The 21795-nt window shown below is 37.8% G+C and overlaps 6 protein-coding genes across 10 annotated transcripts; 1 reads left to right on the forward strand and 5 right to left on the reverse strand.

Moving 5' to 3' along the window:
- Positions 1 to 194: 194 nt before the first annotated feature.
- LOC106328345 (ubiquitin-conjugating enzyme E2 30-like) lies at positions 195 to 2111 on the reverse strand. 3 transcript variants are annotated; one of them, XM_013766772.1, is made up of 5 exons: positions 2051 to 2111; positions 1459 to 1553; positions 1162 to 1289; positions 934 to 1038; positions 195 to 557 (listed from the first exon to the last, which is right to left on the reverse strand). In XM_013766772.1, exons 2-5 carry the CDS (start codon positions 1526 to 1528, stop codon positions 414 to 416), a joined length of 447 nt encoding a protein of 148 aa, XP_013622226.1. In that variant the 5' UTR covers positions 1529 to 1553; positions 2051 to 2111; the 3' UTR covers positions 195 to 413. The 3 variants fall into 3 exon arrangements, with proteins under 3 accessions (XP_013622226.1, XP_013622228.1, XP_013622227.1); XM_013766774.1 differs by having other exon boundaries at positions 233 to 557; positions 2047 to 2105; XM_013766773.1 differs by having other exon boundaries at positions 233 to 557; positions 1969 to 2096.
- A 954-nt stretch (positions 2112 to 3065) lies between these two features.
- LOC106328460 (KH domain-containing protein At5g56140) lies at positions 3066 to 5651 on the reverse strand. Its single transcript, XM_013766903.1, has 7 exons — positions 5385 to 5651; positions 4863 to 4948; positions 4355 to 4491; positions 3804 to 3917; positions 3600 to 3716; positions 3372 to 3515; positions 3066 to 3276 (listed from the first exon to the last, which is right to left on the reverse strand). Exons 1-7 carry the CDS (start codon positions 5540 to 5542, stop codon positions 3127 to 3129), a joined length of 906 nt encoding a protein of 301 aa, XP_013622357.1. The 5' UTR covers positions 5543 to 5651; the 3' UTR covers positions 3066 to 3126.
- A 1090-nt stretch (positions 5652 to 6741) lies between these two features.
- LOC106331757 (heat shock protein 90-2-like) lies at positions 6742 to 9340 on the forward strand. Its single transcript, XM_013770165.1, has 2 exons — positions 6742 to 6943; positions 7177 to 9340. The coding sequence occupies exons 1-2, from the start codon at positions 6821 to 6823 to the stop codon at positions 9151 to 9153; spliced, it is 2100 nt and encodes a 699-aa protein (XP_013625619.1). The 5' UTR covers positions 6742 to 6820; the 3' UTR covers positions 9154 to 9340.
- A 313-nt stretch (positions 9341 to 9653) lies between these two features.
- LOC106331760 (calcineurin B-like protein 2) lies at positions 9654 to 11907 on the reverse strand. Of its 3 annotated transcripts, none has more exons than XM_013770170.1 (9): positions 11795 to 11907; positions 11021 to 11182; positions 10858 to 10940; positions 10705 to 10764; positions 10513 to 10621; positions 10377 to 10429; positions 10220 to 10300; positions 10033 to 10145; positions 9654 to 9924 (listed from the first exon to the last, which is right to left on the reverse strand). In XM_013770170.1, exons 2-9 carry the CDS (start codon positions 11178 to 11180, stop codon positions 9867 to 9869), a joined length of 717 nt encoding a protein of 238 aa, XP_013625624.1. In that variant the 5' UTR covers positions 11181 to 11182; positions 11795 to 11907; the 3' UTR covers positions 9654 to 9866. The 3 variants fall into 3 exon arrangements, with proteins under 3 accessions (XP_013625624.1, XP_013625623.1, XP_013625625.1); XM_013770169.1 differs by lacking the exon at positions 11795 to 11907 and adding an exon at positions 11308 to 11403; XM_013770171.1 differs by lacking the exon at positions 11795 to 11907 and adding an exon at positions 11308 to 11403 and having other exon boundaries at positions 9834 to 9924; positions 10033 to 10129.
- A 3240-nt stretch (positions 11908 to 15147) lies between these two features.
- Positions 15148 to 15549, reverse strand: LOC106329772 (zinc-finger homeodomain protein 9-like). Its single transcript, XM_013768415.1, has one exon. It carries the CDS (start codon positions 15547 to 15549, stop codon positions 15148 to 15150), a length of 402 nt encoding a protein of 133 aa, XP_013623869.1.
- Positions 15550 to 17795: 2246 nt separating this feature from the next.
- On the reverse strand, positions 17796 to 20327 carry LOC106331759 (E3 ubiquitin-protein ligase At4g11680-like). The gene is made up of 4 exons (XM_013770168.1): positions 19741 to 20327; positions 19024 to 19529; positions 18577 to 18937; positions 17796 to 18303 (listed from the first exon to the last, which is right to left on the reverse strand). The coding sequence occupies exons 2-4, from the start codon at positions 19491 to 19493 to the stop codon at positions 18157 to 18159; spliced, it is 978 nt and encodes a 325-aa protein (XP_013625622.1). The 5' UTR covers positions 19494 to 19529; positions 19741 to 20327; the 3' UTR covers positions 17796 to 18156.
- Positions 20328 to 21795: the final 1468 nt, after the last annotated feature.

Consider the following 21795-nt stretch of genomic DNA (forward strand, 5'->3'; position numbering starts at 1 on the left):
GAATTTTTTTCAGAGAAAGCCGTACTTATCGCCAATATTGAAGGACAAGTCTTTCACTTTACTCGGTTGTTCTACTCTCACGACTTTTCTAGCTGGACAAAAACCATAAAAGCCAATAAGAATCACACACCGTACTAAACCTGTCAAGACTTGTATTCTTCATTCAACACTATCAAAGAAAGAGCGACTCATCATAATCATAACAGCCCTTTATTGGCTTTAAAGCAGTGCAAGCTCTCAAAATGTCTCAATATAAAAGCTCATGTACACAAACCAACACACGTCTTAAGATGATGATAAAACTAATAAAGCAACCAAGTAAACGCCACACTCTGTTTTTTTTTTCAATCTTATTTCTCACATTCTTAGACAATGCGCAATGTATTGGTGCGGATTATTATTGCCAATCATCATCATCCCATTGCATACTTCTGGGTCCAGGATCGGGCAGTGCTCTCGTACTTGACTCGGTCTGTCTTGTAGGTGTGAGCTATTTCTGGAACCAGAGGATCATCAGGGTTTGGATCTGTCAGCAGTGAGCATATCGAAAGAAGGACCTGTGGAAAAGCCAACACCAACCTCTTTTAACACTTAAGCATATGCAAATTGAAGAATCTATTATTCTATCCACGAAAATATCTTCAAGCAAGTCGCCAATGCATGATTATAAAATGGAAATCGGATGTCATGTCATCAATATATTGATTATAAAAGCCTTAACCATAAGTAACTCCTAATAAAAGAGATGGCACCTACAGAATTACTGAACTAGTACGTATCATGACTACTTAGACCATGCTCAATCATTGGTTCAAATAATCACAACAGAGGAAGTGGGCAAAGGCGTGATGGTAACTAACAGACACACGAACATAAGAGTGGAAAACAGAATGACGAGATTGAACAGTCATGGAACTGAAACAATGTGATCACCTTGGATATGGTAAGCGCAGGGCTCCACTGCTCTTTCAGAATGTCAAGACAGATGCTGCCATTGCTGTTGATATTCGGGTGGTAAACCTTGGTGCGGAAAGAAACCTGCATCATAAACAATCATAGATGATTGAACACTACTCGCTCTAAGCAAAAGGGTGGGTGATAAACTAATTGAATGAGCTCCAGGAATAAACATAACAAGCAACTACAGGACATTTTTGGTACCTTTGGTGGCTTGAAGGGGTAATCTGGTGGGAAGTGAATGGAAACAAGAAACACACCTCCGGAGAATGGGCTATCAGTTGGACCCATGATAGTCGCTTGCCAGTGGAACATATCATCACCCACAGGACCTAAAACAACACCATCAATTTCATTATAACCTAAACAACTCATACTGTAACTTTTGAGTTTGATAAATTTAGCTACTGAATCTCTCTAGAATACAAGATCCGAACTTTAGAATCCAAAAAAGAAAGCTCAAAGATTACAATAAACGGTGAAAAACAACATGATACTGACCGGCACTGCATGAGACTGGAGGATCCCTTTGGAGGTCCCTAAGCTCCTTGTTGATTCTTTTCGAAGCCATCTTGAACTGTACTTGCTGCTTCCAGCTACAAAACAATCCAAACTCTCATCAAGATTTAGAATTTCAATAATATATTACATTTATAAAACCACAAACACTACACAACAGAGATTCATATAAACTACTAAGGAAAATACTATTAAATAAAAAAAAAAAGACTCATGCAAGTTAGTTAATCTGGCGATGATAAACCACCTGAAGAAATCTATCGAAATCAAGTGGATAATAATGCAATCAGAATCTAAGTGAAGATGTTGTTATTAACTAAAGCCCAGCAAACAAGCCGATCAGATATGCTATTGATCAAACAGAGGCAAATCATCTAACGATTCAGGAATCTTAAACAGAAACTGCCGCATCTGCGGAACAAGCACACGGATCGACGCAAAAGATTCCGAAAGAAAACAAATCGAGAGAGGAGAGCAAAAAGAGAGATCTACGAAGATGATCGGTGAGCTGGGAAACGATGATCAGATCGAATCGAGATTTTTCGTTGAGAACTAAACTGTGACCTTTACCTACCTAACCTTTCGTAGGGTTTTGATTTGATCTTGGGAAATCTCAAGAGGTTGTTGATTCGAAGCATTCTTTTCGCTTTAAATAGATTCCTCTTCCGAGCGCTCAAGCTTTGCCACGTAGCGCGAGCTAGATTCCGTTACGGGCCCATTATGAGGCCCAATCTAATTGTGTAATTATTTGGATAGTTGCCTTTATTCCAGTGTCTATCATCATCATTCATCCTTTGGATACCATTTGAGGGTTCACAGTATATAATATATCTTATTAGTTATACTAACTTTTAAGAATGTTCCAGATATCTCAATAAATTGACTTTTGAGTTTTGAATAAATTTGGTAAACTGAAAAAGCTATCTTGCATTACAAGAAACTGATCTTGGTGTGTTTATCAATCATCAATTAGCTCCTAAAGTTTGTTCGCAATGATCTTTAAAGAAAACCAACGGTTCTTCACTAAACCGGATGATTAATTTGATTGATCAACCGATTTAAGGATCCATTTAAAACCGATTGTTGACTAATCAACCCAACTAATGGACTAGTCTATCAAATTTTGAAAATAGAGTTGATATGTAACGTATAAAATGTCTATTGCAGTAATAAAAGGTGAAAAATACTCGAGAACAGAACATGATAATGAACACAAACTTCACTTTCACGTTTATGTATCCCAAAACATATTATCATTACCAGACAGACAGGCAGACAACACTTATAAAATTCTCTTGTAAATTGGAACCCAACTTTTCTAAAGAGTAAAAACAACAAAATAAGTTGACAAAAAAAAAACATTATTTTAAAAAAACAAGCACAAAGACTAGGAGAGAGATAGACTCATCATGCCTAGTGTTTCCTTGAAATGTTGTCATCTGATCTCTCTCCAGGACAATGATAAATAGACCCCAAAAAAAAAAACACATTATAATCATATATACAGCAACACTATTCCAGGGAGAATGAGAACAGTACTGCGGAGTCGATAGAGGTTTGGCCTTTCTGCGTCAAACTGGATCGGTTTCATATTCCTTGAGATGTGGGAGAGATCACAACAACAAAACTGTGTTTTGAGGCATTTGTTTTCTACACTTCTCTTGTTTTGGCTCTCTTCATACCGAGGCTATTGTAAGGAGAAACAGAACCGGACATTGGAGATCCTTCTTCACGAAGAGTTCCATTGAGCAATGCTAGCTCTCTCAGCTGCTGTTTCTTGTAAAAGTCATGTGTCTCCTCCTGAAAACATAAACCAAAGTGTCAAAACTTAAATGATACTAGTATCATTAGCCGGTTTGAGACTAAAAGGTGAAGAAATAGATGAGAAAACAAACCATAGGAGTAAGAAGTTCATCTAGTACTTCACGAGCTTGCATGAGACGTGCATCGACTATTTCAATAGGTAACTCAGCTTCGACTAAGATATGCAGTGGCTCACTTAAGTGCTCAAATCCAGGCTTTCCTCTCATCATTTCCTCCTACAAGAAGAAACATATTTAACGAACTGAACAAAACATTGGACTGTAAATACAAATGAAGATGTCAAGGAAAATAACAAAAACCTTATATTGATCTTTGATACTGCCTCTTCCTCTTATAAGAAAACGGCAACCAGTACTTGCTTCAACTCTCTTCAGGGAGTTTCCTCTAGGTCCCAGGAGGCGACCAACGAAATTGAACTGTGTTAACGAAACATGTAGAGTTATATTCCACCAAACAATATATATATTTAAGTATATTCTGAGTGTAGACATGAGTGTTCATACATTTGGATATTCGTCGACTGGAATATCGATCCTGATAGTTCGCTTGGCGATCAGACCAGACGGACTACCAGGTGAGTTATGCCAGTTTGGTCCGGGAGACGATGGAACAGATTTCTGCATATGATCAACCAACACTATTTAGAAGCCACATCAACCTTAAAGCAGAAGCACATATTAATCAACAAATAGTAGCAACATTAATATAGAAAAAACAATATCTTTGCTTCCTCTCCATAGAAAGGAGAGTCAATGCAACCTGTAGCTGCTATATCCTAATAAAATGCATAGACAGTGATCATGAAAATATTTATAGTAAGCACATCATCATTTCCACTCTGCTGGCTATCTATTATGGCTCGCGAGGATAGTGGAGTTTCTAGTTAGTGTTAATCTAAGGATATACGGTGTTAGCCCATGATACCTGTCATTATAAACTAGGACTAAAAGCAGAGTCAAATATGTCATGTCAGCAAAAATTAAGTCAACAAAACTTGTATTGAAGAGGTATGAATTAGATGTAAGAAAGTTATGTTAATGGTTAGTAGTCATACTTCTGATGGAAACTGCGAGGCCCATCCGCTCATGTCAGCTCTTGCATTCTGATATATCCCTCCAGGGTTAGTGTGGTCAAGGCCACTCTGGCTTAAAAATGTGGCATTCTCCAACAGTGTGGTTACACGCAAAATCTCTGTTCCAAAAAATGTCAATTTCCAAGAGCAAGACGCACCAGTTAGAGATTAGTCAACAAATCAGTCATCAGTACACCAATGAACGGTGTACATCACAGTTAATTGAGTTAGCAAAGAACAATATTTTTTTTCACTCTAGTTAAAAAGAATGACAGAAGTCACTCTAGTCAAATGTTAACATGTTTTAAATCTAAACTGTAGTCTCCCTGTGACTAGTAAGATATTTACAGTCTAGGATTATTCAAACATTTTGTTATATAGTTTCCAACCGCTAGCAATAATAGCAGCAGGAGTTAAGTGTTTATCAATAGTATGAGAGCTTCATAGTTATAAAGTAAGCAATGACAATGTAAGAAACAGAAATGCTCACCCTGGTTCAGTAGGCGACATACATGCGGAAGCACAGGCAAGAATGGAGTAAGATTACGACGCTCTGCGAGTAACTCTGAAAGATACCTGCCAAAACAGAAGATATCCAAAATCAGTCAAGCCTCAAAGACAGATCAAACTTAAGGGAAAATCCACTTTAAAAAAGATCATCATGATCAAGAAACCAAATACACTTGTTAAATCTGAGATTCAAGTTCACACTCCTTCAGTGAGGTGGATATAGTCATTCTTCTTATAAAAAACTGTGACTTTAATAGTTTCATAAGTCAACAACACAACTCAGCAGTAAGAATAGTCAATGATCTATAAATCTATCATACCACCTGATGCGTACACGACACTAACACAAAAAAAGTCAGATTTGAGATTAACTAATGAGATCTACGGATTGACATCGGCAAAACAAAGATTAAACCATACGTCATCAGATTCATCAGCCACAATAAGATTCACAACGTAAAGAGGAAACAAACAAACAAAAGAAGAAGTGAGATTCAATTACTTCTCCTGCTCAACGAATACAGAAGACTGTGATCGGATCCCACCGGAGTAGTTAGGCGACTGAGGAACAGAAGGCGGAACCGCGAGAGACGACGAATACGTCATAAACCTCCCTCCTCCGCCGCCACCGCCACCTCCGAGCGACGACATCATCATCATCTCTAAGGCAATAACGTTCACAAGGGATCAGAGCAGAGCAGAAGGAGATCAGAAGGTGAGGCGGCGGAGTTAGAAAGATGAGAAGAAGAAGAGATGTTGTGTCTGTAACGTCGGTGGTCGTTTAATATAGACAGTGTTGGTACTGTTGAGATGATTACTTGCTTAGCTGTTTTTTCACCCTTTTTAAAAAAAAATCACGTCACTTGCGCAAATTTTACCGCTCTGGTTAGTTTCTTTCAGAAGACTCTTTATCATCTAGAAGGCTTCTATACCCGGTTTACTAAAATTCGGTTACCGAATCACTAAAACGCTGCGTTTAAGAAAGCGAAGCCCTGATCGACTCTGAATCTTAAAAAGTTTCCGTCCCTTGTGTACTACTAAAACGCTGCGTTTAAGTTTCTGTTAACAGTACTAGTTGGGATGTTACTGTATCTAGTTGGAATATTACAGTATCACTATTTGTATGGAAAGTTCGCCTTTCTCTTTGATCTGAATATTAGGCATACGCATTCGGGTCCTCGGATCAGGTTCAGACCGGATCGTTGCGGATCCGGTTCATTCGGGTTTAAGAGTTTAGGACCCGATAGGTTAATTTGAAATTCTCGGTTCAGGATCGGTTCGGGTCTTTTCGGATCCAGGTCGGATCGAGTTTTAGATAGTTAAACCCAATAGGATAATTAGAGTTTGTCGATTCAGATTCGGTTCGGTTACGGATCGGGTTTGGTTCGGGTCCAACCCAAAAAATACCTAAAATACACAGAAAATACATGAATATATTTAAATACTCGAAAATATGAGAAATTTTATCTAAAATCTGATCCAAGGACTTGAAAAATATCCAAAATTTTATACAATTATACTTTTAAAAATCTAAATTTTTATGCGAAAGCCAAAACCATACCCAAAAACAAAAATTTGAAACAAAAATCATAGTAAAAATATTAAATTATATTATTTGTCTTAACACAAAAATTTGAAACAAAAATCATAGTAAAAATATTAAATTATATTATTTGTTTTAACACAAAAAAGTAGTAAATTATAAAGAAAAAGAAAATAACACAGTGACCAAAAAGAAGTAAATCAGTTACACCCCAAGATTATTGGGCCCAACTTGTCTCAAACTAACAAGTTAAGCATAATGGATCTCAGAAGGATCTAGAAACCCTATAAGGTTTGTGTATATATACGTAACTTCTCTCTTCACTACCTCGCATCTGCTCTCTCTATTGTTGTACCTCCTTGATAAACCCTAGATCTCCCCGATACTCAGCAGCGATGGCCGACGCCGAGACCTTTGCTTTCCAGGCGGAGATCAACCAGTTGCTCTCGCTCATCATCAACACCTTCTACAGCAACAAGGAGATCTTCCTTCGTGGGCTCATCAGCAAGTCCTCCGATGTACGTATCTCTCTTGCTTTCGCCTGGATCGATCTGTAGATTAGGTTTGATTACTGTTGTTGTTGTTGTATCCGATCGAAATAGGGAACTCTTAGCTATACTGTTGCTAGCGATTTGAGCTGAATTGATTTTGGATTGATTCTTGCGAGATAGATTGAATTTTTTGTACGTTCTATGCGTAATGTATACGTTGTTTGCGTTTGTTACTTAATGGTTTTGAACTTGTGAAACAGGCGTTGGACAAGATTAGGTTCGAGTCCTTGACTGATAAGAGCAAGCTCGATGGTCAGCCTGAGCTTTTCATTCACATCATCCCTGACAAGACTAACAACACCTTGACCATCATCGATAGTGGTATCGGTATGACCAAGGCTGATTTGGTCAACAACCTTGGAACGATTGCAAGGTCTGGTACCAAGGAGTTCATGGAGGCGTTGGCTGCTGGAGCTGATGTTAGCATGATTGGACAGTTTGGTGTTGGTTTCTACTCTGCTTACTTGGTCGCTGACAAGGTTATTGTCACCACCAAGCACAATGACGATGAGCAGTACGTGTGGGAGTCTCAGGCTGGTGGGTCTTTCACTGTGACCAGAGATACCACTGGAGAGAGTCTCGGCAGGGGTACTAAGATGGTCCTTCACCTCAAGGAGGACCAATTGGAGTACCTTGAGGAGAGGAGGCTCAAGGATTTGGTCAAGAAGCACTCTGAGTTCATCAGCTACCCAATCTCTCTGTGGATCGAGAAGACTATTGAGAAGGAGATTTCTGATGACGAGGATGAGGAAGAGAAGAAGGACGAGGAAGGCAAGGTCGAGGAGGGAGATGAGGAGAAGGAAAAGGAGGAGAAGAAAAAGAAGAAGATTAAGGAGGTTTCTCACGAGTGGGACTTGGTTAACAAGCAGAAGCCTATCTGGATGAGGAAGCCTGAGGAGATCAACAAGGAGGAATACGCTGCCTTCTACAAGAGTCTCAGCAACGATTGGGAAGAGCACTTAGCCGTGAAGCACTTCTCGGTTGAAGGACAGCTCGAGTTCAAGGCTGTTCTCTTTGTTCCCAAGAGAGCTCCTTTTGATCTCTTTGACACTAAGAAGAAGCCCAACAACATCAAGCTCTACGTCCGTCGTGTCTTCATCATGGACAACTGTGAGGACATCATCCCAGAGTACCTTGGCTTTGTCAAAGGTATTGTCGACTCCGAAGATCTCCCCCTCAACATCTCGAGAGAGACGTTGCAGCAGAACAAGATCCTTAAGGTCATCCGCAAGAACCTCGTGAAGAAGTGCATGGAGCTCTTCTTTGAGATTGCTGAGAACAAGGAGGACTACAACAAGTTCTACGAAGCTTTCTCTAAGAATTTGAAGCTTGGTATCCATGAGGACTCTCAAAACAGAACCAAGATCGCTGAGTTGCTCCGTTACCACTCGACCAAGAGCGGTGATGAGTTGACCAGCCTCAAGGATTACGTGACGAGGATGAAGGAAGGTCAGGAGGATATCTTCTACATCACCGGTGAGAGCAAGAAGGCTGTGGAGAATTCTCCATTCCTTGAGAGGCTCAAGAAGAAAGGGTATGAAGTCCTTTACATGGTTGATGCCATCGATGAGTATGCCATTGGCCAGCTCAAGGAATTCGAGGGAAAGAAGCTGGTCTCTGCAACCAAGGAGGGTCTGAAACTGGAAGAGTCAGAGGACGAGAAGAAGAAAAAGGAGGAGCTGAAGGAAAAGTTTGAGGGACTCTGCAAAGTGATCAAGGACGTTCTTGGAGACAAGGTCGAGAAGGTCATTGTCTCTGACCGTGTTGTGGACTCGCCTTGCTGTCTGGTAACAGGTGAGTACGGCTGGACTGCGAACATGGAGAGAATCATGAAAGCGCAGGCCTTGAGAGACAGTAGCATGGGAGGTTACATGTCTTCCAAGAAGACAATGGAGATCAATCCGGAGAATGCGATCATGGACGAGCTGAGGAAAAGAGCTGAAGCCGACAAAAATGACAAGTCGGTGAAAGATCTTGTTCTCCTCCTCTTTGAGACTGCCCTTCTCACTTCAGGTTTCAGCTTAGACGAGCCCAACACCTTCGGAAGCAGAATCCACAGGATGTTGAAGCTGGGATTGAGCATTGATGACGATGATGCCGTGGAAGCTGATGCAGAGATGCCTCCGCTTGAGGATGATGCCGATGCTGAAGGTAGCAAGATGGAGGAGGTCGACTAAAAGCCTGCCCTGTTGCTGCAGTGAATGATTTTTCTCTACTTATCTGCTCTTTCTTTGGCTAAAACTATTATTTTCGGTGTTTTTTTTTTTCTCAAGTACTATTAGTGGTGTAGTTTTTTTCTCTGAACTATAACTATTGCTGTTAAGAGACTTCGTTTCTTACAAATCCAGAAATTGTTATTTTGTATCTTGATCTTTGCTTAAGACAACATAGTTAAAGTATGTTCAAGTACCTGGACTGAAGAGTGGAAAAAATGTAGTTGCTTGTTCCGTCGTTTGGAGCATCACTCTTTTCCTTTTAAGAGAACATTAGTCTTCTGTGATTTGACAGACAAGTTTGAAGACTCGTTAAAAAACTTACAGATCTCTTTTTGTCGCAACAGTTTCAAGATTCTTTGCATTGCTGCTCTCTACATAGTAGATTCACTGGCCATTGTTATAGTTCTGAGTTTTTTTTTGGGGAGAACCCACAGGTTGAAGCAAACCACGGGGGTAAAAGATCGATCAACTTCAAAACTTTACATATCATGTGGACCAGTTGTATCTACAAATAAGCCTGGTCAAGATGCAAAATCGAAAAGAATTTTGCCTCACAACAAAGCTCAGCAATAGAAAGATAAATGAGTTCAGAGAAACAAATGAACTTCACAAGAAAGCTCAACCAGACGAATGAACAAAAAACCCTAAAGTCTTTGAAGATTGCTCTTTTATCTTCAGGTATCTTCAACCTGAGAATGGAACACAAAGCTTGGAAACGTAGTCGTGATATCCCTGCAAGCACAGACACAACAATGTCACCACCTTTATTGAGAAGAAACCAGAGAAGCAATTCTGTTGTATAGATTTCAATAAGTCCCGGTTACAAAAACATAAACTCACTTGAGATATTGAAGAGTCATGTTCTTGAGAAGGCTAGGATGTCTAAGAACAAGGCTTCTCCACTCTTCCTTGTCAATCTTTCCATCGTGTTTCGTGTCTGCTTCTTCAAACGTCTAAAACAAATCAAAACTCAGGGAAAGTTACTCTCAACTAAAGCTATTGTGCGAAGATGAGAAAAGCAACTTACCTTGTCAATTATATCCTCAATGACAGTATCCTTCAAGTTCATTCCAGATTCAGCAAGCGTAGCCACAACCATTTGTTTCACCTGGACAAAACCTCAAGGTGAGGATGATGATAAAGTGCAGTTTAATATGGTTGTTTACGAAGCTATTTGAATATACCTCTTGCCGTTCTATGAAACCTTGCTGTTTAAGATCATATAGCTGAAATGAAACTGCAACAACAACATGTATAAACACCATGAGTCTGAAACCATATTAATGGGGATCTTATTTTTTCTAAGCTATAAAAACGTACAGTGGATTTTGTCATCTATAGGTGCATTTGGATGGAATACAGAGAGAGCTCGAGCAAACTCCTCAAACCCAAGTATTCCATTGTGCTTTGTGTCAAACAAATCAAAAACCTACAAACCAAATGACATATGCTTCTTAAGACTTGATCTTTTGGGGAAAAAAAAAACACTTGTAGTAAAGAAAGAAATATTACTCGATCAGCAAACAAGCTCTCTTTCTTATTCGTCTTAAACAAAGCCAACTGAAACTCCTCCTGAACCAAAGTTTTAACAAGAGATGAGTAAACTAGACTGAGATTGTGTCAACAAAAAATGAATTGACCAAAAATATTACACAAGCTCTTTACCTTGTTTATAAGCCCATCATCAATCACAGCACTGCTGATTTTTTTAAACAGCTCATAAAGAGCTTCTATCTCACTCACACTAACTGCACCACAAACCAAGTTCCTTAGAATCATATCAACCGAACTAAAGAAAAAGAAAGAATAGAGAAGCTGATAGGCATACAAACTGTGTCTCTAGAAAGTAATTCAGGATCTCCAAGGCCACCACCAGATTGTTTAAACAAATTGAGATCAAAACACCCTAAAACAGAGGTGCATAAATGCTTAACACCGTCTATGCACTGCGTCATGATTGATACCTTATGCAAATCATAACTCTCCATGCCTGCAAAATAAAACAAAACAGTGAGAAGAAGAAGAAGAAGTAAAGCTTAAGCGAAAACTCTACAGAAACAAAACACTGCGATGGTCTGTAATTTAAAAGCAGATGAGATGTAAATATGTAATCACTTAATAATCTTTTCGCTGACAGAGTAGGCATAAGATTGAATGTAACACACCCAACTTGGAAAAGTTAAAGATAGGATTAGACAAAGATTCATAATAACAAAATAAAGGCAACAAAACATTGCTTACACACTAGAAACTGAAGTCTTGTCATTATTACCAGATGTTACTTATGGCCACATAATCAGAAACGAAAGGCTTGAATGACATCATTGCCAAATTATTTAAAAGATAAAAGAGAATAACGATGCAAAAGCCTAAAAATGTTTAATTCCCATTACAAACCAAATTTATATATCTACTTTTCTTAAACATTACAATAACGGAACATTGCTCTCTAAATCACTCCGATTCAACATTACAGTAAAACGGATTCGTGATGGAATCACACGTTATGCAACTCTTATACTATCAACTCTTATACTATTCAGTAGTTGTGAACTGAATTGGTTTTACAGATTAAACCGAAATCAACCGAATAAAAAGTTACCGATGCTTCGATTGTATTCCTCAATCTCAAGGCGGCTCTTGGCGGTTGGAAGGTGGTGGAGATTGGTAGTAAGGTGAGAGCCGATTCTGGTGTAAGCAGAATGGTTTAGAAGAACAAATATATTTTACAAAACCTGAGAAAATCTTTTAAACTATTTCTATAAATAAAATAAATAAATAATCTTTTTAGCATTAACTAACTTTGGTCTACAACTTTTAAATCAATTAATTATATTGTTGATACAGCTGTTAAGCCGCGAATGAGTGAAGCTCCAACAACTACTTGTCACACGTCGCATTTTGTGGAGCCTGTGTTAAATAATGCGCTGTATTTAATTATACGACCACGTTTTACTCGGGCCTTAATTTGCACTTTAACGTTTGGTTTTGTTTTTTTTATTTCCGGTTAATTTACGTTATAGACGGTCTGAATGGAACCTGTACCACCAGTCTCATCAGTTGTCTTTTAACGTTTTCATTTCACAATACATCAAAATCGCAGCAATAATCAACATTTAATGAATACTAGACTTTGGGGATGTTTATTTTTCTTTTTGTTTCGAAAGAATTATTTACTTTTATAATTAGTAAATATTTATTTTAATATTTACCATATAACTAATTATATATTATTATATTTTTAAAAATTGTATCGTGAGAAGGTTTGTTGGTCGATATTGACCAAATGCTTGTGATATAGAAAATGTTTGTTGGTTGATATTGATCAAATGGTTCAATATATAATAATAATTGGAGTTATTCATGGAAAAGGTATTCAAATGATAAAAATTGTTTTTTCTTAGTTTTTATGTTCACTTTGTAATTCGGAGAGTAATGAACTAATTATATGTTCTTTGTTGAATTTTTATTGACTGAATATATGATAATTATATGGTTTATGTTTGCCATGGTTATAATTTTATAGTGGATCAGTGTAGGATAAGAAGACGCCATTGTATTTTTGGTATGATTCCAAATTTATAAGAGTTTGGATTGCTTATAGGAAGAGGTGATAAATGATTAAGATTTTTAATTAATTCTGGTTTTAGTAATGTTATTGAATTGACGTTTGTTTGGTTAACTACTATGTACAGTTTGGTTAGTTATTTAAATTAGATTTAAATGGTTTTATTTAACTGTTAAATATGGTTTAAGCTAGTGGTATAGACTTGTAATATTTAAAGAAAACGGAGGGTTAATTTCAATTTGTACTCTAATTTTAATAGATTAGATACGCGTTGTAAGGATATATATATGAACATTTTTTAAAATATTCAACTCGATTCTGAAAATGAATATTTCGTGTGTTTTGAGGCATTTTGATGATTGTGAAAATGGAATTTAATTGATTAAGCGTATAATTGTACAATAAATCAATTTTATAATGTAAAATCTGTGATGAACAACAAAAAGTTCGTCTTCAATCGGTTTAGGCCGAATTCAAACGGTTTGGTATACATTTTCAACACAAAACCGACACTTATTATACCGAATAGGGGCGAATACATACGATCAAAAGCGGTTTACTAAGCCTTGATAGAGTCACTAAACCGGCTCGACTTGGACGACAAAAGCACAGCGAGGTTCGACCCTATAGACCCGGTACATGTCATGGAATCTGCACGATGGTGCCTGCACCTGAAAGAACCGGCGTGTGTCGTCGGAGCCCCAACGGCGTAAACTCGGTGAGTTTTGGTCTTGGTTCTGCTTCTTGATCGGTTCGACGGCAGAGCCTTCGGAAGGTTGGGATTTGATCTTGCTTAAATTTATGGAATACTTCTCCTCCGCCATATATTTTCTGACAACTATAATTTGAGGGTTTTCTCTCGCCGTGGTTTTGATGAAAAAAAAGAACGATTTGTGTTGTTTTTGTTGTTGCATAGACATGTCTGTGGGTATTATATATGAGGACTTGTGAGACAAGGCAACTAAATTAGTCGTTGTAAGGTTGTTGACAAACTGCATTTTTAAGATTCGGGTGGTTTAGTATTCTAGAAAAGAATAAATAAGAATTAGAGGGAAATATTAGACTTAGTGGTTATATTCTTCTTTTTCTAGTTACACATTTACACATTTGTGACTAGGACTGGACAAAATATCCGAATCCGAATAACCGAACCGAACCCGACCCGAAAAAGTAGTAACGAACCCGAACCGAAATTGATCAAATATCCGAACGGGTTCAAAATTTTGGTATCTAAAGAATCGGAATCGAACCCAACCCGAACCGAAGTATTCCGGGTACCCAAATGTATCCAAAATAGATTTCTATACCCCCTTATATAAATATATTTTAGATTTAATATCTATTAAAAACATCCAAAATATATAAGATATTTTTTACTTTCCAAAATACTTGAAAATATATACAAATAGTCAAAAGTAAATGTCTAAAATAACTAAAATATACTCAAAACACCAAACATATATTTGAAATATCTATTGATTATCTATCCAAATATTCAAACCAAATCAAATTACATGTTAAGTTTAGATATTTTGACATATGTTATTCAAATTTGTATGTAATATAATACTTTGTTTATAGATTTTGAGAAATTTAAAGTATATAATAAATTTCAAAATTTTAAAAATAATTTTATTGGGTTATCCGAACCTGAACCGAACCCGGAAAGATCCGGACCGAATCCAAACCGAAACTTAGAAATATCCAAATGGGACTGAAATCTTTGACTCCGGAAACCCGAAACCCGAATAGATCCGAACCGAACCCGAATGGGCACCCGAACACCAACCCTATTTGTGATCGTCAAATAGTTAGAGAAATCTTATACAATAAAGTTGGCTTAAGTCTCTCCTCCTGCGTCCACGTCAGCATGGAGGGAATGGCATTTCGCGACACGTGGCGCTTTCCCAGACCATTTGGGCTTTTTGTTTCAAGCCGGTTCTCGGCATACCCTTATTTGAATTGGGCTTTTATTTTAATTTGGTTCTTGACATGCACTTATTTGACCGGGAATTTATTACATTTACATCTTCTGCGTTTACGACTTGACTCTTGGAATCTCGAAACCTACACAAAGCCTCTATAACGTCTTCAGCTTTGGTCAAGCAGATCCATTTTTCCAAGCATAAACGTTGATCCTACCACTCTGCCCACTCTTTCGCATTAACTCGGCATCATCATCCATAGGTAACGGTCCAAATCTTCGACTATAAATGTATTCCGTCCTTGGGATGAACAACCTCAGTGCAACCAAATCTCAAAGGTCAATCACTATTAAACATCTCTACCAGTGGAGAATTCTTACAATCCTCTTGCCGATTTGAAGGCTGGTTGATGTTCAAACTCCGCCTAGATCCGCCTTCTGAGGTTCTGGGAAGCAAGGTATATCAATTGACGGTGTGAGGCTGGTACTCTATTTCAGCGGTGGTGGAAGATGTAAGGAGAGACGGTGGAGCCACGGCGGAAGTGAGTGAGGAATCGTCTGGGTCACGGCGGTTGAAGTTATGGTGGCAACCGCACGCGGCACACTTGAGGGAAGTTGGATCAGAAGATGTGAAGGTAGGAGACGGCATGAATTCGCTGCAAACGTCGAGCGCGTGACCTCCAATCGCAGCTGCACGGTTCTGTAGTGACGGTGGTTGAGTGGTGGTGGATGTGGTGGCGGCGTTTGATGACTCCGTTGCTGAAGGAGATTGGTTTAGCTGGTTGGATCTGGGTCGGAGTTTCGGATTTGTGGGATATTTAGCGGGATATTTAGGAGTCATATCCATTGCTCCAACTTCAAGCATCTATGGTTTTTTTATTTTCAAGCATCTATGTTTAGCTCTTGAGAGTACCGTAGCTTAGGGAGATCTCGTGTAGATCTGATCAAATATGATTAGTTTCTGGTATGGATGTGGATAATTTGCATATATCTTCCATGTATAATAGTAAATGACTTATCTTTACTGTTAGAATTGTTACCGGTATCATCGTCTTGTTGCAGCCATGTTTCTGATGATCATATCTTAAAAGTTCCAAATTTGTAGGATTCTCTCATGCTTCATGCTGAACCCGTTTGAGCATCTTAACCTATTTTTAAACGGCAGTACGCAAAAGTATTCTTCAGTTTTGTCACACTGTGAAGACATTTTAATTTTACTAATTCATGGTTTCTTCTGGTGATTTTAGTTACTATGCCACTAATTGAGAATACACTGAAAATTTTGTGACTAATTTGAATTAGATTTTTTTCGAAAAAGACTAAGTTGAATGTTTACCAGATATCTTTGATGGTTCATCCTGACAAATGCAAGCATCTGCAAGCACAGGAGGCTTTTGGAGGCTAGTAGTCTTGAGAAGTATTGGTTTGTTTGGATGAATTTGTCATGTTAATATGGGTTTTAATAGAATGAAACAAGAATTACTAAACCACTGGTTTCTTGGGCTTCGTTGGTTTGAATGAAGTGTCCCGAAACACTCTACTTCGGTCTGGCTGTTCGTTCTTGATCGAAATCCCACTCTGGATCGTCTCCAAAGATGAGGTTTAGATGTTGAAACTACTTGTCTGCTCTGTGTGCCTCAACCTATCTCAAGAGAGCTTTTTTTTTCAGGTTCTCCTTCTCTTCCACATTCTGGAGCCGTGCTCTGTTGAAGTTAAACTTCTCTCAACTCCACATGACTGGGATTTAATATTGCTGTGGTTACCTACTGCTTCTCCCTCCCCTGTTTCCTCTAGAGCTCTGATTCAACTTTGGCATGGTACCATTTATGGTTTACGGACGGAAGGAAATAAACGCTTCAATCTTGGTCTCTCTAGGGACGAAGCAACAATTCTGAGCATCATTGTACGGATGATCAAAAACAAATCAACTGCCCTTAGAAATCTAGAGTGTAGATTTGGTGATGATACCGTCTCTCTTTGGTCAGGTATCTAGCTTAATACCTCACACTGTTTCGAGTGTCCAATTTTTAGAATTTCTGAATCTTTGTGACCTCCTTCCTTCATTCTTCTAAAGTATCTCCCTCTGTAGCTTTCTTCTCTGTTTTTAAATTTTCATATATTTGTATCTTTGTTTCCTTTTTAATATGAAAATCAGTTTTAAAAAAGAAGTTACAACTACTGTTGAACGATCAAGATTGGGATTATACTCTCACACAAGTCCATGCTTCGAAATATGAGATTTTAATATTTTATAAATCATCTCATATCCGGTATTACCTGTTTGGATGAGTCACTTGAGTGATTTAAGACGCCCACTTGTGTAGAGTCTATACTACACATTGTGCTAGATTATTTAAAAGCTATACCAGAATCTGTAGTTTATGTTTTATTATTCTTTTTCTGTCGTGACAACTTTTTTCTTCCAACTGTGAAATGTAGAATTTAGGACAAAAAAAGTGAAATGCTGAAGAGCTTAAGATGAAAAAAAAGAAACAACTAAAGAAATACACCGTTTCATATTATTTCAAATGGCTTGCATGAAAATTATTTAAACTGGCATTTCTGTCGATAGCATCCCACTATTTGACAATGTCCCCATGAACCCCAATAGCAAAATGCCCATGAACCCCAATAGCAAAATGCGACGAGCATTTTCAATTATACATCACATTGGCAATAGAATTTCAAATCTGAAACCCGCGCGAAGCGCGGAAACACCACTAGTACATGGATAAACCCAAAATATAATTACTGAAAATATATTGGAAAAAAAAATTGTGTCTAAGCGCCAAACAAAACCCTAAAACTATTTAATTAATTTGGCGATGTTATAATAAGTTGTAACTAAACAAAAAAAACATCCAAAAATGTTGTCTCCTATTTGTAGTATGGGGATGACCTTGAATTCAAATCTAAATTAAAGCACCTTATTGTTGAAGTCAAACTCATTAAGATGCCTTGTGAACCGAACTTTATGTCCAACATGAAAATCAGGTATTCTAACTGATCGTACACCAGTTGAACGTATATATTATTATATATACCATGAATTTGGTAACTACAAAATTAGTTTGGAAGCTTATGTAGTTACCTCGTTTAGGTAAATCACTGAGGGGGTAAATATGCTTTTATTAGCAAATAGAACTGAAAATACAAGGCATGATGAGAAATAACCATATGAAGTGTAAACACTATTACTATTACTTATCAAAAAAAAAAAAGTGTAAACACTATATCAAGATTTTTATAAATGTTGTGGCATTGTGATTTGTATCTCCTCACAATGTACTTTACGGTTACTGGTGAGCTCTTTCTGTACAAAACTTTTGACACTCACACAAGTAACCTACTTGCTTCAAACCAAAAATAAAAATAAAAACCTTTGAGAGAAGAAACCAAACAAACCAAAAACTATAGAACTAAAATCAGAGTCTCTTATGAGCTCTTGTCTGCTTTAGGGTTTTGTGGTTTTTCATCCGGAAAGATCTTGTTTGCAGAGAGGACAACAGGAGATGATACGAAGCCACTGATCTACACACTTAAGGTGAAACTTATGTGAACATGGAAGTTTCCTTACTTCTTCCTTGTCTTTATACTTTGCCAAACATATACAACACTCCTGCATATCAAGAATAAAGAAAATCAAAACCTACTTTTTTCTATCATATATCTAAGATTAGTAATATACAGCATTTGATGTCGGAATACTTAGTGCATCAGACAGAGTAATTACAAATGAACAAGTTCCGGTATAGCATTATTGAATATCTGATTGATTAACCATATATTCAATTTTTGCTAAACCAGGAATGGTTTACTCTGTGATGACTTTGTCTTAAGAAAAACCCTTATGGGTCTGCTTTGATATGTGAGTCAAATGATTATAACTTACAGGATCATCAGTTTTAGGAGCTGAATCAGAAGCATTGTCGTCGGCTCGTTTGTGTTTCCAGCTAGGGAGACTAGAGATTTGGTCATCAGATGCACCTCTGTCTGAAGATCCCATGTTCATGTTGTATCCAAGGAGACTACTAACGAGAGGCACAAGGCAACAGAGGAATAGGAAGAGAAGAAAGGGAAAAGAGTAGCAGAGAGCGTTCCAAGAAAGAAGAGAGACGCAGAGAACGTGAAGATTGGGAGCATGGTTGAAAGAACCGAATCTAGAATCAAACACCCAAACATTCCCAACCACAAACCAAATCGCAAAGAACAGCTCTAGAGACGTTCTGCACTTGTTCATCAAATGGGAGCTCCTGAAAGTTGCAAGATTCAAAATGTTAATACAACTTCAGGATCTTGCAAAGGTTATAAGGTTCAAAATCAAGAAAATATAATTTACCTAGTTTCATCTCTGCCTCTATGTTGCTGCTCAATATCGACAAACCAGTTTCCTTGGTTTAGTTGGCGAAACCGACCATATAATAGCATGAGACTTAGGAGACATCCCACGTCATAACCTGTGATCCATAACCTCACTGGCCAAACAGGTCTCTCTTCTTTTGAGATAGCTAGTGTGAGTGTTATCACTGTAAGCTGAACAAGCAGAGCTATAAGCTCAGACATCATCCACGTGCTGGAGTTAAAAGGATTGGAGCCGAGATCTGATCTTGATCCGTTTTGATAGTGAAACACTCTTCTCAAGAAGATAAACCATCTAGCTCTAGATACCCTCATAGCAAACCTTAAGTAGAAGGATCTCTCTTGAACAGAGGCAGGCGCATGAGTGTTGTCACCTCGTGGTGGTGTGGTACTCAAGGAAGAAGATGATGAAATAGTTATGGAGATAATATTGGAAGATGATTCATCCATTGGAAGTTTTCCAAAGCCTTCAGTATATATTTAAACCTTCAAAGAAAAAAAAGATTGAACATTAAAAGAAAAAATTCAAAACTTCTGAAAGTTTATAAGTTGTGAACACACACATGAAACTTGGAAGTATATAAACGAAAAGATCATGGGAAAAAAACACACAAGAAAAAACACAGAAACTAAAGAAAAGGAATCATGAAATTCACATGACCTAACAATAATAAAAACACATGAAAAATCTATATACCTTATTTGCAACCACCAAAAAGGCAAAACTCGGCTCCGTACACGAACTCCACGACTTCCCGAAAAGGAGGAATCTATTTCACAAAAGGAAAGTACCTCCAGTAGCCTAAGCTTTGAGTACAGAGATAAGCTTTTGTCTGAAATGAAATAGGTTTTATAGGGAGAAATTGTTTCTAATATAGGAGAAAAGATTGAGAAGACAGGAACAAGAGAAAAAGATGATTACTAAGAAAGATTAGGAAGGTGTTGTGTTTATGTCAGGGAAGGTGAAGTTGGGCGAGAGATGGCGACCAAGAATCACACCATAACAAAAGGATTGTTTATATATTAATTATAAGAGACAAACTCTTTGAAGTTTGTGGTTTGTTTTGTTTGCTTACGTTTGAAGAGAAACAAAGAAAGGGAGATGAAGAGAGGAAGAGAACCGCTGGCCTAATCTAACACCTGAGGTTTTGTTTATGAAGCAATGTTTAGATAATTAGATAGCAACTGCTTATTCCAACCGCCAAGGCAGACCCTTCTCTCTCTACTACCCTTCTCTCTCTACTCTGTTTCTCTCTCTCCAGGATCGAGAGGAAAGGGAAAGATATTTTATTTGATTTCTTTTTGTTTTGTTTTTATTTGTAGAATTTTCGTTTTAGAAAAGAAATGGATAAGAATTAAGAATATATAGATTTTTTTTTAAACCGAGTGTCATGGTCCCACCGTGGTGGTCCAGACTAGAGACCAAATTTTTAGCAGCGCGGACGCTCAACCAAGGGTGGGTCATGGCCAGGCAACGGTCTTCGGTCTCGGACGCCAAAGCAAGTCCGCATGTAAATTCCCTGGTGGCCAGTGCGAATCGAACTCGGGGCCGTATTTGCAGCTGCAAGCCGTTTAACACCGGACTAACTCGTCTTGGTTAATAATATATAGATGAAGTCATCAATTCAAAACTCACCGTATGACAAATGTTTTTGTTATAACAGAAAAATCTTTCTCGCTTTTTATTATGTTGATCATTTCCCAACTATAGTGATATTGAATTTTAATAAAAAAATATATATAATATATAAAATTACAAAATATTTTTCCTCTGCGTCCATAACTTAACCTTGTAGCAGTATGGTTCTTATTCAATTCAGTGATTTTACATATGTAATTATATTAAATCATATATATATATATACTTTTATTTGGAAATTAAATAAATAAATGATGCTTAAGATTACTAATTTTGACAAGAAGATTGTATAACTTGGCGGGAGGAAATGGGAAGGAGTGGGGGATGGTTGGCTAACTAATCTCAACCAGAAGAGTTTCTATCAATTATCATTTACGTTGTGGAGTGGAGCCCAATTCCTCGCTTTCTTTCAGTTTCCACGTTGTCTTTTGTCCCATTATTATTTTTATTTTTTGAAAAGGGCTTTTGCCCCATTATTGAGTTTTATTGGTCAGATGATAGTTGTGAAAAAGTATATGATTAAAAAGGAATAAAAGCGAATAAATTTTGAATGAAAAAACGAATTAATATTCTAGAACTTTCGCAAAGTTTTAAAGTCAATTATGTGAATACTATATACGTATATGTTGAAACCTAAAGTATTCAAAACAGAATTTAGTTATGCATCTGTGAAAATTATAAGCGCTTTAGACCACCATTATCGCATGTGCTTAGGCCATTGCTTAGAGTTAATTTTAATTAAAAAAAAAAAAAATAGAAAACACGGCGCTTAATTAAGCCCGTGAAACAACGCCGCTTAGTGTGCACGTGTCAAGACAGGGGAGGGGGGAGCCTCGGTTACGCGTGAAACAAATCAAACTTGGTTCTCTCTCTCTCTCTCTCTCTCTCTCTCTCTCACTCTCCCTCTCTCTCTCTCGAATCCTCTCTCCCGAAAGGCGATTCGTATTTGTCTCGGTGGCTCTGCTATCGCCGGTGACGTCTCCCTCGGTGGCTCCGCGTCGACGATCTCGATGGTGGTTCTCCTCGACGGGGACAGAACTCTCGCGACGCTGGCTCTCCTCAAATAGAAAGGTAAGCGTCTCTTGTGTTCTTCGATTTTGCATGTGTTTAGAT

Source organism: Brassica oleracea, chromosome C3 (genome assembly GCF_000695525.1).
Source record: "Brassica oleracea var. oleracea cultivar TO1000 chromosome C3, BOL, whole genome shotgun sequence".
Classification (NCBI taxonomy): domain Eukaryota; kingdom Viridiplantae; phylum Streptophyta; class Magnoliopsida; order Brassicales; family Brassicaceae; genus Brassica; species Brassica oleracea.

Bases quoted from the DNA above. Each gene is read 5' to 3' on its own strand.
- LOC106328345 (XM_013766772.1), bottom strand. From the start codon at position 1,528: ATGGCTTCGAAAAGAATCAACAAGGAGCTTAGGGACCTCCAAAGGGAT. The intron at 1,039-1,161 runs GTACCAAAAATG...TTTATGATGCAG, and splicing joins ACCCCTTCAAGCCACCAAAG to GTTTCTTTCCGCACCAAGGT. The intron at 558-933 runs GTGATCACATTG...GCTTTTCCACAG, and splicing joins CTGCGCTTACCATATCCAAG to GTCCTTCTTTCGATATGCTC.
- LOC106329772 (XM_013768415.1), bottom strand. From the start codon at position 15,549: ATGCTTGAAGTTGGAGCAATGGATATGACTCCTAAATATCCCGCTAAA.
- LOC106331760 (XM_013770169.1), bottom strand. From the start codon at position 11,338: ATGCCTACTCTGTCAGCGAAAAGATTATTAA. The intron at 10,941-11,020 runs GTATGCCTATCA...TTTGTGGTGCAG, and splicing joins ACTTTCTAGAGACACAGTTT to TTAGTGTGAGTGAGATAGAA. The intron at 10,146-10,219 runs GTAAGTTGCTTT...GATTTGTTTTAG, and splicing joins TTGAGGATATAATTGACAAG to ACGTTTGAAGAAGCAGACAC.
- LOC106331757 (XM_013770165.1), top strand. From the start codon at position 6,821: ATGGCCGACGCCGAGACCTTTGCTTTCCAGGCGGAGATCAACCAGTTG. The intron at 6,944-7,176 runs GTACGTATCTCT...CTTGTGAAACAG, and splicing joins TCATCAGCAAGTCCTCCGAT to GCGTTGGACAAGATTAGGTT.
- LOC106328460 (XM_013766903.1), bottom strand. From the start codon at position 5,542: ATGATGATGATGTCGTCGCTCGGAGGTGGCGGTGGCGGCGGAGGAGGG. The intron at 4,949-5,384 runs GTAATTGAATCT...CTGTTTTGGCAG, and splicing joins GTATTCGTTGAGCAGGAGAA to GTATCTTTCAGAGTTACTCG. The intron at 3,277-3,371 runs GTTTGTTTTCTC...TTATGTTTTCAG, and splicing joins ATGAACTTCTTACTCCTATG to GAGGAGACACATGACTTTTA.
- LOC106331759 (XM_013770168.1), bottom strand. From the start codon at position 19,493: ATGGATGAATCATCTTCCAATATTATCTCCATAACTATTTCATCATCT. The intron at 18,938-19,023 runs GTAAATTATATT...TGCAACTTTCAG, and splicing joins AGAGGCAGAGATGAAACTAG to GAGCTCCCATTTGATGAACA. The intron at 18,304-18,576 runs GTAAGTTATAAT...CTTGATATGCAG, and splicing joins CTCCTAAAACTGATGATCCT to GAGTGTTGTATATGTTTGGC.